This window comes from Pyrus communis, chromosome 17, assembly GCF_963583255.1.
Source record: "Pyrus communis chromosome 17, drPyrComm1.1, whole genome shotgun sequence".
Lineage (NCBI taxonomy): Eukaryota > Viridiplantae > Streptophyta > Magnoliopsida > Rosales > Rosaceae > Pyrus > Pyrus communis.
Window position 1 is genome coordinate 18240189 of NC_084819.1, and position 16758 is coordinate 18256946.

At 38.7% G+C, this 16758-nt stretch overlaps 4 protein-coding genes across 4 annotated transcripts; 1 reads left to right on the plus strand and 3 right to left on the minus strand.

Moving 5' to 3' along the window:
• Positions 1-1585: 1585 nt before the first annotated feature.
• Positions 1586-3555, minus strand: LOC137722531 (galactinol synthase 2-like). Its single transcript, XM_068461556.1, has 4 exons — positions 3101-3555; positions 2411-2731; positions 2173-2307; positions 1586-2066 (listed from the first exon to the last, which is right to left on the minus strand). Exons 1-4 carry the CDS (start codon positions 3425-3427, stop codon positions 1851-1853), a joined length of 999 nt encoding a protein of 332 aa, XP_068317657.1. The 5' UTR covers positions 3428-3555; the 3' UTR covers positions 1586-1850.
• Positions 3556-7380: 3825 nt separating this feature from the next.
• LOC137722319 (chloroplast stem-loop binding protein of 41 kDa b, chloroplastic-like) lies at positions 7381-10416 on the minus strand. The gene is made up of 10 exons (XM_068461287.1): positions 10183-10416; positions 9851-9988; positions 9525-9611; positions 9344-9434; positions 9175-9229; positions 8584-8644; positions 8165-8386; positions 7954-8070; positions 7776-7865; positions 7381-7662 (listed from the first exon to the last, which is right to left on the minus strand). The coding sequence occupies exons 1-10, from the start codon at positions 10294-10296 to the stop codon at positions 7486-7488; spliced, it is 1152 nt and encodes a 383-aa protein (XP_068317388.1). The 5' UTR covers positions 10297-10416; the 3' UTR covers positions 7381-7485.
• A 306-nt stretch (positions 10417-10722) lies between these two features.
• On the plus strand, positions 10723-13538 carry LOC137722530 (AP-3 complex subunit mu). Its single transcript, XM_068461555.1, has 8 exons — positions 10723-10865; positions 10989-11088; positions 11461-11571; positions 11661-11750; positions 11893-12140; positions 12389-12598; positions 12708-12915; positions 13146-13538. Exons 1-8 carry the CDS (start codon positions 10831-10833, stop codon positions 13389-13391), a joined length of 1248 nt encoding a protein of 415 aa, XP_068317656.1. The 5' UTR covers positions 10723-10830; the 3' UTR covers positions 13392-13538.
• LOC137722532 (psbP domain-containing protein 1, chloroplastic-like) lies at positions 13525-15588 on the minus strand. The gene is made up of 5 exons (XM_068461557.1): positions 15384-15588; positions 14650-14733; positions 14489-14575; positions 13957-14394; positions 13525-13883 (listed from the first exon to the last, which is right to left on the minus strand). The coding sequence occupies exons 1-5, from the start codon at positions 15489-15491 to the stop codon at positions 13662-13664; spliced, it is 939 nt and encodes a 312-aa protein (XP_068317658.1). The 5' UTR covers positions 15492-15588; the 3' UTR covers positions 13525-13661.
• Between the last annotated feature and the right edge of the window lie 1170 nt (positions 15589-16758).

Sequence of the window (16758 nt, forward strand, 5' to 3'; positions counted from 1 at the left end):
AAGTCCACTAGGACTTCGAATCAAGTTATGTTGGCCGACACCCAGAAGGTGACGAAGCCAGCACAGCTCGATTCGAAATTCTAGTGGACTTTTCAGATCAGGATGTGTCAATAAGCATGAAGTTTTGTAAATCTTGTGAAAAAAGTATTTTGACGAAGAACTCCTCATTTTTTGAGAAGCCAAGTTAACTCAATTTCAGTACAAAGGGTGAGTCTCACATGTTTAAGATGAATCAAGGCTCCTGCTAAGCGCATGCGAAACCATAATTTTTCCTAAAGCTAAACTCATGCAATGATTCGATAGGACTTAAAGGGGCATTTCCCAAATGATGTTTGAAGAAAAAGAATCCCTAAAGCAATTGTCACAACAACCGACATGTTGCTCTAGGATAAGAGATGCTTCCCACTACATTAACAATGCATGGGGGAGGGGGGAAGTGTCTTTTATTAACTCCAGATTTTAGCAATGCATGTTTTGTTCATTCGGTTCTTGGTTTTAACTTATATCGGGATCGACTAGGTTGCTTTGTTTGGTAGTAGCAGGTTTGTTTTATTTGCAAGATAATACAAACCGTAAATGTCACATCCTGGTCCGGGCCCCCATCACATCTCAAGCTTAACTCCATCATAGTACGATATTGTCCGCTTTAAACCCTGACCACGCCCTCACAGTTTTGTTTTTGGGAATTCACATGAGAACTTCCCAGTGGGTCACCTATCCTGGAATTGCTCTCACGCGAACTCGCTTAACTTCAAAGTTCCTACGGAACCCGAAGCCGGTGAACTCCCAAAAGGTCTCATGCTATATAAAGGTGGGCATGTAGGTTGCTTTGTTTGGTAGTAGCAGGTTTGTTTTATTTGCAAGATAATACAAACCGTAAATGTCACGTCCTGGTCCAGGCCTCCATCACATCTCGAGCTTGACTCCACCATAGTACGATATTGTCCGTTTTAGGCCTCGACCACGCCCTCGCAATTTTGTTTTTGGGAACTCACATGAGAACTTCTCAGTGGGTCACCTATCCTGGAATTGCTCTCACGCGAACTCGCTTAACTTCAAAGTTCCTACGGAACCCGAAGCCGGTGAGCTTCCAAAATGTCTCATGCTATATGGAGGTGGGCATGTACAAATAAGGCATAGAGGATCCTCTCCCCTGGGAGATGTGGGATCTAACAATCCACCCCTTAGGGGCCCAACGTCCTCGTCGACACACCCTGCCATGAATTGATTCTGATACCAAATTGTCACATCCCAGTCCAGGCTCTCACCACATCTCGGGCTCAACTCCACCGTAACCCCGACCATACCCTCACGGTTTTGTTTCTAGGATCTCATATGAGAACTTTCCAGTAGGTCACCCATCATAGGATTGCTCTAACGCGAACTCGCTTAACTTCAGAGTTCTTACGAAACCCTAAGCCAGTAAGCTCTCAAAAGATCTCGTGCTATATAAAAATGAACATCTACATATAAGACATAGAAAATCCTCTCTCTTTGGAGATGTGGGATCTAACAGTAAATCATTCAGATGCAAACTTGGTGTAAGATTTAAACAAAATAAAGAGTGCAAGGTGACAGAATAAGATATAAATTCAATAATTAATATATTTCTAACCTTTTGTTCACCAACTTAACATTTGGAGGTAAAACTAATAAACATAACAGGAGGACTTACAAAGCTCCTCTCTCGGGAAAAGAAAAAAAAAAAAAAAAAAAAAGAGGTTGCCTCCCATTTCAAATAATCCAGGGAGGCAACAAAAACAACCCCAATACTATTATTAAACAAAAAAACAACGCCCTGTATAATTATATAAACTTGAATTTCTCATCAGGGCAACCGCAGGCATCAATTAAGCGGCAGATGGGGCGGTAGCGAAGTCGGGAACGCCAGCCTCCGATAGGGCCGCCTCCTTGAATGGCTGCACATCAGCCTCAGTTGAAACCACGGTATTCTTGTAGTCCAATGACTCATCGTCGTAAATATCCCACCATTTCTTCACCAGCATCTTAATGTCTTCCCTCTCCATGTTCTCCTCCTTCCCGGTGTATCTCCATGGCTTAGAACCCTGAAAAAAAAGTAAAATGTGTTACGATTTTATAAATAGTAGGCAGATATTAAAGCAAGAGCGGATGTGCATTGATATTGTCAAAAATGTTTTAACCAGTACTCACGTTGGCACAATAGTGAACAACTTTTACTTGGTCAAGTTGAATGTTCTCAGGGTGACGCCATAACATGGCCAACACAAGGTTGTAATTTGAAGGGATGGGCTTGTATTTGTCCCTGAAATACACGTTCAAGAAGTCCTGCAGGGAAAAACGAAATTACAAACTTAATAAATAATTATAAAACAATTCAGTAATGTTTTTTAAACCAAAGGTTTTTGTCGGTCGAATGGTAATATTTTACCTGCTCGGCAAAAGATGTGGTGGGAGAAATCTGGAGGGTTTTGAGGAGGTCATGGTAGACCGGCAAGCTTGGCTCATACACAAACATGCCAGCATTGAAATAAAGGGGAGGCCTGGGCCCCAACTTAGGGTCCCACTGGACCTTATTAGGGCACTGCTGGCAGTACCCTATCTTATACTGTGGGCTACTGCTCCAAGTTGGCTCACAGAAGCAGTCCTTCACAGCATAGAAGTAGTTGTCCGGGTAGTCAAAGAGGTGATCGATGTTCTCAAAAACTTGAATATCTCCGTCCAAATAGATCATCTTGCTGTACTCCACAAACTGCAAAATTTGCATTGAAAAATTAGGATCACATATGAATATTATCTATAAAATAACACGAACTAATAAAATTGATCACAACCTTTTAATAACCTAACCGACAAAAAGGACACGCGTCAAAACCAGTTAACCTTGAAACATATACGTGTTAAAAAGGGCAAGAAGACATTGAGAAATTTTTAGTTGCGACAGGAATACGGGTAGTACACAACGTGTTTTTGTGTAAGTGGTGAAAAATTTTATTTTTTAAGTTATTAACTTTTTAATACACATATCGCACTATTTATATAACGACACATAGTGTACCAACTCGTGTGATGGTCACGTTGAAAAATCTGTCGCAAGCACTAAAAGAGTTAAAAACGTTACCTCCCAAATGCGAAGCTTGGAGTAATTGATGACGTAGTAGGCCATGGCAAACTGGGTCTGGTTGGGAGGAGGGTACACAGGCTCGATCTCTCTGAGCACACAGCCCTGAGAGATCAGAATCCGGCGGTGCTCTTTGGGGACGTCGGGCAGCATGGCCACAACAAGCGGGTACTTGCTCTTCACTTTTCTTAGCCCCTTGGCCAAGCCAACAACTCCTTTCCAGTAGTCTCCCGCACCGGCCAAGAAGGTGACGTAGGCCCTACTGGGCCCGCTTGGTGGTTTGGTGGCAGCGATAGCGGCGGTGGGGGTGGTGATCTCAGGAGCCATGGTGGTTAGGCTGAATTGGGTTTTGGTTGCGAAAAGGTTTGAAGTAGGAAAATGGAGAGAAAGATTAAGGCTTTTGGTGTTTGTTTGGAAGAAAAGGTTGTGTTTCTTGCTTCAAGAAGGTTTAGAACTCAATGTTTTGGTTGATGAGTTGGGGTAGTGGGCTGGGGTGGTTTATATAGAATGGGGGAGGGGGCAATTTCTAATTTTTTTTTATTTCATTTTTTGGATGGGATAAATAGGGTCGGTTGGTCAATTATGGTAAAAATGTGAGATTAGGGTAAGTACTTTAATGTTGCTGTGGTCTAAGGTGGAGTCACGTTTTCCCATTGGGCCCATTGGTCATTTTATACAATATTATTCAAAGATCTTGAAGACGTTATCTAATTAGTATCAACATCAAATATATGTAGGGAATTAATTGGGCAGTTTTAGAGAGGATTATGGCCCTTGATGAAGCATGACATGAGCTCCAAATTAATTAACGAATAAATTTTGATCCTGTAGGCCGACCATTTAAAATTTCATAGACGATAATAACCTTTTTATTTCTCATTTTTTACACAACTATTTCAGAGTAGTGGACGTCGACGCGCTTTTATTTATTTATTATGGGAATCGACGTGCTTATAGGGATTTAAGGGATCATATTTCTTTGTGGAAACATAAAACTCGTTTGGATGTGCTTTTAAATTGACTAAAAGCGCTTTTGAGGAAAATATTTGGGGAATAATCCTTAGTAAAATGCAAGTAATTCCTGGAAAAGCACTAAAAGTGCTTCCTGGAATAAGCACATAATTGATGCTTATTGCAGAAAGCACTTCAAGTGCTTTTGGGACCCAAAAATAATCTCTAAAAGCGCTTTTAGTCATTTTAAAAATACATCCAAACGAGTCCATAATTTATTTTATCTTTGAAGGCTCAAGCGGAGACCCGTTTACTTATGTTTTCTCATACGAACCTCTTGTCTCCAATTATTGCTTTTTTATTTTAGAATGTTTAATATATGTTTGACATCTTCTATGCGAAAATGTTTAATTTTCATAAGAGATCTTGACTGTTATTCAAAAGGTCCAATAATGTATGTATATTGGACCTTTTGAGGCAACTATAGATCCTGTGGAGCAATTCTGATTGTCAATAAAAATATAGAACATCATATAAGTTATCATGCTTGCATATCCACCATTTGAGTCTCCAACCGTTATTCCAATAATTACATATCCAATTTGACCTATGGACTATTACGCAAGCATATGTTTCATGCTTGTTTTTATTAGTGGGATCATATTTCTTTTAAAGATAAAACACATAAAAAAATGTCTTGGTCAATCATCATTTTCCATATTAGGTGCCACGCAAATTTTGGAAAGTATAATTAGAGGTATTTATTCTTTTACATTTCATATTATCCGGAACTTTAATTACCATGTCGATCTAGGAAAATCTTCTACATTATGTACATGGATCTCAAAATATATGGTGAAATGAAACAAATGAAAGACATATTTTACCAAAAGAAATAAATTTTTTAAATGAATAAATACATTTTTATTACATGTGATATTGTTACTCCACGCTGTATTTAATAAAAATCAAAATAAAGAAGAAGTCAAACAACTTAGGATTAGAATCCTTTCATATTAGGCTGAAAATTTGAGTTTGATTTCAATTTTACAAAAATCAAACTCCCCTCGTGGAAGAGTAAAATGAGAATAATCAATAATATATTAAGAAATAGATGGTCCTCATATGTATTAAACTCACACAACTATAGTAAGTGTTACAGTTTTATCAAATATTCATAGAGACAAGTCACTGGCCTACTCCTAATTACACTAATATTATAATCGTTAATCAATATATTGTTAGGTGTTGTGTTTTTTCACAAAAAGCTCGATATTATTAAGAATGAAACCATACACTTATGTATTGTTTTTTATTTTCTCAATTCCTCGATGTGGGATTTATATTCAACACGCTCCCTCACGTGGGACCACAACATAATGGACCACACGTGCACCAATCCCACATCGCACATTAAGCGTAGAAGCATGGTGTTACATTAAATCCAATAACGTGGGCACGACACAAACTCATGATCAAACCCACTATGGTTTTATATCAGATTCTCAGAAAGACAAGCCATCCACCCACTCCTAATCATATATGTATTGTCTCATCTTAATTTCCTATTGTTATGTGCTATGTTTCTCAATTCTCAGACTTATGTTCAATAAGTTCTTCATGATTTTTTTATAGAAATATTCATACTTTTCTGATTTTATATGTTTACTAAACATATAAAAATTCATAAGAGATGAGTGATTTTGATAAATCACATTTTAATAATCGCGTTGAAAGAGTAAGATTATATCACTTAAACAAGCTACGTGCATGAAGTAGACATCCTCAAAATTGCAAAGAATAAGAATATTCGTGCGTACAAAAGAGAAAAAAATGATTAATTTAATTATTTTGTTAAAATAAACTATTATCATCCCATTTCTTTTGATAAAAAGCAGGGAGAAAATGGTAAATTCAAATTAAAATACGTAACGTTTTGCATGTCCACTTTCCACCGTCAGAAGTTGCTAAGACTCTCACCAAACGAAGAAATACCAACCTCTAATCTCATCACACGACAGTCACACCCTTTTCGCCACGTGGAAGATCACAGATACGTGGCGCGCTCACAGCCGCCTGGATTTACTAACGCGGGGTCCACCTCCTAAAACCGAATGACCTTTTCACCTCAACTTTTACACTTTTAGGATATTCTATAGAACTGGGCCCCCCCATTGAAGCTCTTACGTGTCCCGCAACCGCACGGGAAGATGCCATGTGGCCGCGCCGCTTGGCAGAGGTTTCTAGTTATGTTAGTTGGTCCAAATTAAAACGCGTTTAAATCTAATTAGCACGCAGATACTAATTTGGTGTGGCAGTTTGAGACGGTGGGCCCGGGCGGGCCCATTAGTTTATAGGATAACGTTTACCGACCAAATCTTTGGATAATGTTTTGGTCTTTGGAGGGAAAAACGTTATAAGATAATGTTCTTTTGAGGGTCCACTACTACACTATTTTGACCCACTTCGTAATAAAATAGGAAAAAGAAATTACGAAAAATGTTTTTAAATTTGAGGAATATTCGGTCAATTTGGGATATTTTCGGAAAAAATAATAAAGAAATTTGGGATCTTTGATTTAATGGTCAAGATTCTATTTGTTTAATGCCCTGATTTTGAGCCGCTGATTTTCAAGTACCTTTATTTGGCACTTTTTCTTTTTCAATGTAGGAACCTTCCTTGAATTGATTAGGTGTATTTGGATGGAAAATTGGGGACTATATGGAATGTCTATTCTCATCAACTGAGAATAGAAATTAACTCGTGTGAAACTACGTACGATAGAAGTTCATTTCTTCAGAATTTTTGCAAAGCGGCGAGCCTTCTTAGCTTGGAGTTGTCTTCAGGTCTAGAATTCGATTAGGGCATAATAGGTTTAAGGTTCAATTCTCTCGATTGACCAAAAATCTAGAATACGAAAGAAGAAAAAGAAAAGGCTTCGGCAACAAGTCGATCGTTGGATTGTGGTTTAGGGAATTGGGGTAGGCTCAAAACTGAAAATACACACTTTGTCACACCAAAAACAGCCCAAAACATCTCTACAAGACTGCCCATATTTGCATGCGGCCCAGAAAGAATATGTGGGTTGAGTGTGGAAGAATTTTGGCATTTTTTCAGTCAGGTGATGAGATAGATCGAGAAGAGAGAAGAGAGAGAGAGAAGGAAACATATAGCCGTGACATGTAAGTTTCTCTCATCTTACGGCCTTTACTTTTGCTCCAGTGTCGCTGTTGAAACCGATTCAGCGACACTGTTGATTCTGGCTGTTTGATTTGCTTGAACTTGTTCATCTTTGCATTTAGAAAAATATAGAAATGTCCTTACCCCAATTGGAACAGATTCAACGAAAGATTAGTCGCAGGGTTTAATTTTCAAATTACATTTTTGTGGACTTTGGACTAAAATACCAACGAAATATATTTACGTTTAGAGATTTAGGTGAGGACAAGACTTTTGCCAAGAATGATGTCATCTGTTGAGAAATCAGCTGCTTTTCTGAATGTTCCTCTCCCAAAGTCTAGGTCGTACGAGTCTGCAAGACCTTCCACCAGGCCATATTCGGGTTTCCATCCGAGCACGCTCTTTGCTTTGTCGATCGATGCAAAGAAATGCTGCGTTACATGATCCGAGTTGGTTAATCAGGTTCCGGCTTCATGAAAGTAATAGAACAAGTTTTGTTTAGCTTCTTATCGAATTCTTAAAACGTCTCTAAGACCATGTTTACCTGGTCACGGAATGGAAAGGCCTTCTTCTTGCCAAAATCGAACTCTTTAGGGTTGTAGTGAACGATCTCCGGCTCAGGAAAACCAGCAGCCTAACAAATATGAAAACATAAGAGAAACTCTAGTTTGAGAAGATTATGAATATTTGCCTGTCTAGAAACTTATTCAGCAAGCAATTACCTTTGCGCATGCTTTCGCTAGTCCGTCAAAGGTGACATATTTGTCTCCCGAGATGTTGAATACTTGTCTGCTGGCCTTCTCGTTACCAAGAACCTGAATGAAGGCTGTCGCTAAGTCCTGCAAAACGAATTCACATAAAAATTTGCCTTTAAATGATGCAATATAGAAATCTAAAGAAGTACATCATGACTGACTGACACTTCACACTAACCTTGACATGACCAAGCTGTGTAATTTGTATCCCCGAGTTTGGAACTGGGATTGGGCGGCCAGCTTTCAACCGGTGGAAGAACCACTCTTCAACAGGGTTATAGTTCAATGGTCCATATATGTAGACTGGCCTTATTGAAGTCCAGTTAACACCCTTTGATTCGAGCAAGTTCTCTGTCTCGAGCTTTCCCTTGTGCCTGCTCTTTGGATCAACTGCATCGGTCTACCACCAGGATTCGTCAAGTTTAGAATTATCGAAAGACAAAGAGAATGAAATAGAAAGGATAAAAAGTAATATAGAGGAAAAACAAGTTAGGAATTAAGCTCGAATTTCCACAATGCCATGACAAGAGTGATTTGAACCACAGTACAAGAGGACCGAAAAAATGAAAAGTAAGCCATTTGTAACATCAAACATACCTCAAAGTGAGGTAGCTGATCAGATTTGAGATAGACACCGGCTGAAGAGCAGTATATGTACCTGAGATTTCAGCGGAATTCTTAGACCTTCCAAAATTTTCCATTATATATATGTATGGAAAGTTGGAAAGAAGTGCACTTTTTAAATCTTTTCTGCATCAAACATTAGGCCTACCATGTTAGTATTCGATTAAGTCTTAGAATGTTTTCAAACGAACTATAAGCATCAGCTCGCTCTAACTACAGTGTTACCATTGGTCTTCTGTACACCTCAATAATGTCAGCTGCTTTTTCTCATTTACAACATATTTAACAAAACACGGGTTTATTATCGTCTGAGATAATAAAATGGCAAGCTGCAGTCAAAGGTACTTGTTTTGTTTAACCATTAATTTTGATGAAAAAAGCCAATATTGCATACGAAGCATCACATGCTTGCTAATTTAGAGTTTACTTCTACAACCAGTCCTAATCTCAAACCATATCCAGGAGGAGATTACCTGGTACTGGAGAACCCCCACAAAATAAAGGTGAAATAATTTCAGTTGGTTTACTAATAAGATAAGCTGATTCAACAGAGGCTGTTCTTACTGTTCTAACTTCGGTAGTCCCTCAATTATCGGCACAACTTCTTCTGCCTCTCGTCCTGAAAATTTCCAGGTACAGATTATGAAGCAGAACTGTAAGCTATATTACACAAGAACTTTATTCTAGTGCGGCAAATTCAAATTGCAGAGGCCAAATGTAAGACCATGCGCACCATTTATATCATAAACAACATCATAGCCTTCAGCTGAAAGACTGGATTTCACAAAGTCATAGTCCTTTCTGTCTCCTTTCAAGTGCAAAATCTAGCAAACATGATCACTAGAAAATGAAAATCTGGGAAAGCATTAGAAGTTAATAATGGACTTTCAAAGCCTAGTGACACTGTTATATACCTTTGAAGCGAAATCTGTGTAATCCGCATCGGATTCTCCTGGTAACTGCTGAGTAATGGGTGCTTTTCCTCTGGTAAACAGAGTCACCTGCAAAAGTAAACTCAATTTCATATCTTATCGATGTATCAAAAGGAAAAGTGTGACTGTCACACTACTGCTGCGTGACATGACTAATTCACGCACTCTCACTAATTCCATGACAGGATTAGTAATTTCACGTAGCAGCGTGACAGTTACACCAAACTCATAATGATGAGTGCAAAATCATAGTGGGAAAATGATGAAAAAATCGAAAACTTGGAAATTTAGAAAGAGAATAAGGATACCTGATGACCCTCTTTAACAAGGAGTCTTGACAAGAAGACGCCGATGAAACGGGTTCCCCCCATTATAAGAATCTTCTTTGCACTCGATGCTGAAACTTGCAGTGCCCCTCCTCTTGGCTGCGATGCCCTTCTTTTACACTGCAACAATTAACACATGGGGTTCTAACTTCTAAGTTGAAAACAATGACATGCAAGTAAAGTTATAAACTTTCCGGCAAATGGGTTGATTTGATTCACCAAAAAGGAAAATTTGATTCTACCCATTAAAGAAAAGCATCATAAGAATGCATATTTTAGAGAGAGAGAGAGAGAGAGAGAGAGAGAGAGAGAACCTGGAGTTGGGAGTGGAGGAGTTTGGTGCCATTGAAATCAGAGAGAGAGGAAGGAGGGAGGAGAGAGAACGATGGGTTTCTCTGCTGCGGTTGCACAGCCACCAACCTTGCCATTTCTCTCTTCTATTCCACAATTCTCTATCCAATCTTCCCCTTCTTCTTCCTCCCTCTCTCTCTCTGAGTGTGGGGTTTTCTGAAATGCTCGAAATATGTCATGTCCTCGTCGTCTTCTTCCTCTTTCTCTTGGCGATCTCTCAGTCGAACATTCAGCCACAGGATAAGAGGGTATGACCCACCACCACTCCTTTTCGGTTTGCCCATATCCACAGTCCAGCCACTCCTCGGCCTCTCATTCCACCACCCTCAACCTCCTAAAACGACGCCGTAAAGGTCAAAACTTTCGCGCCTTAAAGAGCCAAATGCCCATTTGTAAGTTGGGTTTGGGCTTTTGAGTTGGGTCAAGTTTTGGGTTTTGGGCTTTTGAGTGTTCTACAAAATCTCCAAAATCTCCAAAATCTGAATCTGAGAAGGAGAAGGATACGAAGAAGAAAGCTTCTGCTGTCGCAGAGTTGAAGAGCTAAAGCTTCTAAATTTCGATTTTATTTTTTTGGAATTTATTCTAATTATTTTTCAGAGAGAGAGAGAGAGATGTTGCAGTGCATATTTCTGCTATCGGATTCTGGGTAAGTCACCAATCTTTGATTTTATTTTTTTTTTCCTCCATTTGATCTAAAAATTTTAATTGACGAATTTTAGTAGGTAAAGCAAATTTCGATTTTTTGTTGTTAAATTATGGGACTTTTCAGTGAGGTAATGCTGGAGAAACAACTTACTGGGCAGCGTGTGGACCGTTCGATATGCACATGGTTCTGGGAGCATACGGTTTCTCAAGGTGATTCCCCCAAGGTAGCCATTGAAATTTTTGATTTTTTTGCCAAATTGTACATTTTTAATTTTTTTAGGCAGTCGTGTAGTCACATTGGCTAGAGAGGACCGGATGTGTTCTCTATGCACCCGGAGTTTGAATCTCCCTCCCGTATTTTAGATTAGTTTAAACTAGAATATCGCCCGAATTAAAAGACTTTGTGTCTGTTAGATTCATTCAAAAAATTTCATATCTGGTTTTCTCATACATTTATGAATCTTTCAAATTGGGCTTGTTATCTTGTATGTAGTTGTTCCTTTTTCTCTGTATTTATGTATACAGTTAAGTTGATATGTAGATGGTTGTGTGTTTGTCATTCCATTTCTTACACCCTATTGTGATTTTGTTATTAGCTGCAATCGGTAATTGCTTCGCCAACGCATTATCTTTTCCAAGTTCTTCGCGAGGGGATAACGTTTTTAGCTTGTACCCAAGTTGAAATGCCGCCTTTGATGGGCATCGAGGTGAATATCATGGTGGAATGTGCGTTAGATTGTATGATTTGATTGTGTATGCATTGAACAAGATTGAACTTTAACTGTTTGACTTATAGTTTCTATGCAGGGTGGCTGATGTCCTGACAGATTATCTTGGCAGCTTGAATGAAGACTTGATTAAAGATAACTTTGTCATTGTATATGAGGTAATTGTCTTCTAGAATGTGTGTCTGTTGTGCGGACAAACGTTTGCCTTTGTATCTGTGATTGTTGTGTAAACCACTTATAACGTAGAATTAAAATCTCAACAACAACATGAACAACTAAAATCTTTACTGCTGTTTGCAGCTTCTGGATGAGATGATTGACAATGGCTTCCCTCTCACGACAGAACCGAATATTCTGAGAGAGATGATTGCTCCACCAAATATAGCAAACAAGATGTTGAGTGTAGTCACTGGCAACAGTTCCAACGTGAGCGACATACTTCCAGGTGCAACGTCATCTTGCATTCCATGGAGAACAACAAACCTGAAATATGCAAACAATGAAGTTTATGTTGATCTTGTTGAAGAAATGGATGCAATTATAAACAGGTCTATCTTTTATTCTTTTCTACGAGATTAAAAGTTCTGAGTCTTAGAAGTTGGATTCTAATATCACTTCTTCATGTTATACAAGTCAATTGGTGTTTACCTTTAACAGTTTAACCACTCGAAATTTTATAAGACGTTATCATTTATGGATGGTGATGATTATTGTACGAAATTTGCAGATTTTGTAGTTATAATTGAATGAATTATATCTCAATTTTTTGTACTAAATATTTCTGCATGCTGCTCAGGGATGGGGTCCTGGTGAAATGTGAGATATATGGTGAAGTTCAAGTAAACTCCCATCTCTCTGGTGTTCCCGATTTGACTCTTTCATTTGCAAACCCTGCTGTTCTTGATGATGTAAGATTTCATCCGTGTGTTCGGTTTCGCCCATGGGAAGCCCATCAAATTCTGTCTTTTGTGCCCCCTGACGGACAGTTTAAGTTAATGAGTTACAGGTCAGTGGTGTTAAAGGGACGCTGGAATTCGGAGCTTACTTATGTGCAGTATTTCGGTGTCTATGTCCTCGTTTTATTTTCTAAATAATTCTACACTTCCTTTATGCAGGGTTAGAAAGTTGAAGAGCTCTCCAATCTATGTAAAGCCCCAGCTAACCTCAGATGCTGGGACATGTCGTGTTAGTGTGTTGGTTGGAATACGAAATGATCCTGGAAAGACGATTGATTCAATAACTGTGCAGTTCCAACTTCCTTCCTGTGTTTTATCAGCTGATCTGAACTCGAATTATGGAACTGTGAACATTCTTGCTAACAAGGTAAGAACATAGGATTTTCATATCACTCATAACCTTGGCATGATGACTAGCCTGAATTTCAATTATCAATTGTGATACGACGTAGATGAAATGGAAGTTCAGGTCTTTTTTTCCTTAACAGTTATTCTTCACTGTTGTGGTTGCAATTTCTGCGGTTTTAAAGGATGAGAATGCGTAGTTCTCCTGGTCGGTTTTGGGTTTAATATAACGAACACTTCTTCTTCTTGTAGACTTGTTCATGGACGATTGGGAAGATTCCTAAAGACAAAGCCCCTGCATTGTCTGGGACATTATTGCTTGAAACAGGATTAGAGCGCCTTCACGTTTTTCCGACATTTCAAGTGGGTTTTAGGATCATGGGCGTTGCTCTCTCTGGCTTGAAAATCGATAAACTGGATTTGAAGAATCTACCAAAACCACCTTATAAGGGCTTTCGAGCTCTCACTCGAGCAGGGGAATTTGAAGTCAGGTCATAATGAACCGATATGAAACCCTATTTGTGAAGATTGCTCGGAATGAGATTAATTGTGTACTGCAATGTGTCGTTTGTATATTTCTTTTTGTAACACTGCATCTCGGTCTTGAGAGTGCCTTCGATTTTAGCTGAAATGAATTTGTAACGAATTTTCTGTTTTACTGAAGGATTGAAAATTACATAGTGTTTTACAGAACTAGACTGCAATTGGCATTTGAAGCAAAGGAATAAGAACCTTTGGATGACAAAATTTTGTAAGATCTTACGGCACCTAAACAGCAATCTTGTTCACTCTGAACGACTCCATAACCCGGCGAAGATCACTTTCTTCCTCCACAAACACATTTTCCGGTGTCTGTAATCTCAACTCGTATAACTGGTTGTTTTCGACTCCTAGAACCGAAAGGTACCGCCTGTCCCATTCCAAACTAACTAATCGATCCTTCGGCATAACAGCCAACTCGTTGTTGTTTGCATATGATTTTATGTTCACCTAGAAAATCCATGTCAAAACACACTTTCTGACTGATAATGCAGATTATGTGCTAAAAATGCATAGAACTGACCTCAATTTGGTAATACAGCTTCCCATCATCAGCAACTCTCGAAGAAGTGGAAAGAATTTTGGATTCACGCCTCACGCCAAGTCTGGTAGACATGAACTCCGTCAGGTACTGCTTAAGCACTGTCTTTCCGGCTAGTTCAGGCGGGCCTAGATCTTCGATGCTCTTGTAGTTGGAAGATGATGGAGACGAAAACTCCACGGAGATATTTTCATCAAGAATGTAAGGGTCTCTAAAGAATATGTCTGCTCCGGCGCCCTTCACTTGGATCCAGTTTTTAGGGTACTTGAACGAATATCCATCAAAAGTATCTACGTATTCTCTTAACCCTACAAGAGACTGCTGAGCAAACGCAGCACTCCCAAAACCGCCTCCGGCGAAGATGTAAGCTGACAAGATTAAGGCCATTGCATTTCTCCTAGGAACTGCAAAATCTTTAGTCTGATTATATATTAGAAATATATGGTAAGAACACAACATTGTGGAAGTCGGTAAATTTCATGTCAATTTCACTAATGTGTGACGCTCAGCATACCTTTGAGGAACTTTCAACACAATCCCTATCTGATTCACGTCGAAAGTGCTCGGAAACCGGCGTCTTCAGTCTGCTAAACAAACTCATCTGCTAAAACAAATTCAAAGTCAAGTGTGTGAGATATGCAAAAGGATCGAATTTTGAAAGAATATAGTAAATACCTGACTACGCTCTTTGGAAAATTCCTTTGCTTTTGATGCTGCAACATGTAATGTTTCTTTTGGCCGTGAAACCGTTCTCCTAAACTGCAGTTGATTAATGATGTATCGATGTTAAAAGCAATACCACATGAATTAGCATCCAAGCTCAGAGAAGGAACCCATCAAAGCTAGTAGACAGTTTTTGTTTTTACGAGACGATATTCTAAACTCCTCTAATTTAGGAAAATGGGGACTCAGGTTTTGGATGCAAGGGGGAAGGCAAAGTATCCGAGCCAACTGGCCTAACTTACGACTGCAAAGCTAGTACAAAGTTCAATGAATTTCTATGATCATATGAACAACTTATCCATTTATTAGACTCCCAAGTGTTGGAGTTCCACGAAATTCACCTTATACATATGGTGTATGAATATCATCATGAATCTTAACATTATGGAAATGACATATTAGTTCGATTTTTTTTTTTTTTTTTTTTTTTTTTTTTTTTTTGACAAAGTGATATTCTAAATTACTCTAACTTACAGGAAGGTGAATTTTAACAATTTAACTCGGGTGCAACAAGGCGGGCACACTCCTCCGGCCAACTAACCTTATCTACGTCTACAATTTTACGCCATGTTGTAGGAAAATCAACAAAAGCTAGAACAGGTAGAATGAAAGTCAGTTAAATTGAGAGATTCACAACATTGTGAACCATGGAAGAAAAAGTAGAACAAAAATTGCAGAAGCAGAACCTGGAGTTGAGGAGTGTGGAGTCTGGTGCCATTGAAGTGAGAGAAAGAAGAGGGGAGAGGAGAGAGAAAAGGCTGTCTCTGCTGCTGCACCACCACCAACCTTGCCATGTTTCCCTATCCACTCCTGCTTTCCTTTTCTTGGTTCTATCCACACAGCCTATCAACCAATCATTCATATCATCTCATCAAGATTTTTGAGTACTGAAAACACGATTTTGTACACCAAGTATAATACTACAATTATTAAAAAAATTGAAGAAAAATACAGCTAATTTTAATATTACATTTGGATAGTAAACCGTATTCTCAACCCACTGAAAAATTTATCGATCTCATCAACTTATTTACTTCTACCATTCATGCACATCCCCAAATCAAGCAACGTAAGAAGAAAAACATGACTTTAAGGCCCAATAACCAAGACAGGCCAACAAAGAATGGACCTTATCTCCAAGCCCATTTGACTCATAATCATGTTTTAAGCAAGGGAAATCATGCATGCCTCTATTTATTTTCATCCATTGATTTTCTTTTGTTTTATTCAATTTGAATGAAATAAATAGCATAAGACCATCTCCAATGGTTGGACTAAAAGCCAAATATTTTAGCCCAGAAACAGCTTTTTTGCTCCAACCGTTCTAGCCTAAAATTTTAGCCCGGAATTATTAAATAATGAACTTAGGATATTTTTTTTCTTAAATTAAATTTTAAAAAAAATAAATATGTAGATTATTGTAAATTAATTATGAACATTTTAATCTAAAAAAATTTAAATTTCGATAAATACTGAAAAATCACTAAATTTTCCACAAAACAATTCTTCAACCAACGATCCTTAAAGCCCAGCCATAGGATCAAAATTATAGCCGTTGGGTTTTTGTCGGTGGCCGACACACGCCTGACGGCGGGGCCCATCCCTGTTGGGAAACCTTTGCAAGCGCACCGCGTGGGGCGCGTTGGAGCGTGGGCGGGCCGAGACTGGCCCAACAACCCTCGAGTCCACTCGCATTGGGGGGGGGGGGGGGGAGAATTTGGGGGGGTATTTGGTCCAGCTTTGACATTTGGCATTTAGCCCAAAGTTTTAGCATGGGTTAGAGAGTGTTTGAGGAGGGGGAATTTGGAGGAAAATTTAATATTTAATCCACCATTGAAGATGATCTAAGTGTGATGAGTAGAAAAATGACGAGTGAATATCATTTCCGTTTGTTAATCCTTCGTAGAAATACACCATTCAAGTTTTTTTTCTTTGGTCGATTTTCACCTGTTTGAAACTCGAGTTTTAAAAAACTCATGCATTTCTCGAAAAGAAGTAAGCATGATATTAGTGGTGTACAAGATTTGGGGTTGGTCAAAAGCAAAATGACATCGATGAAGA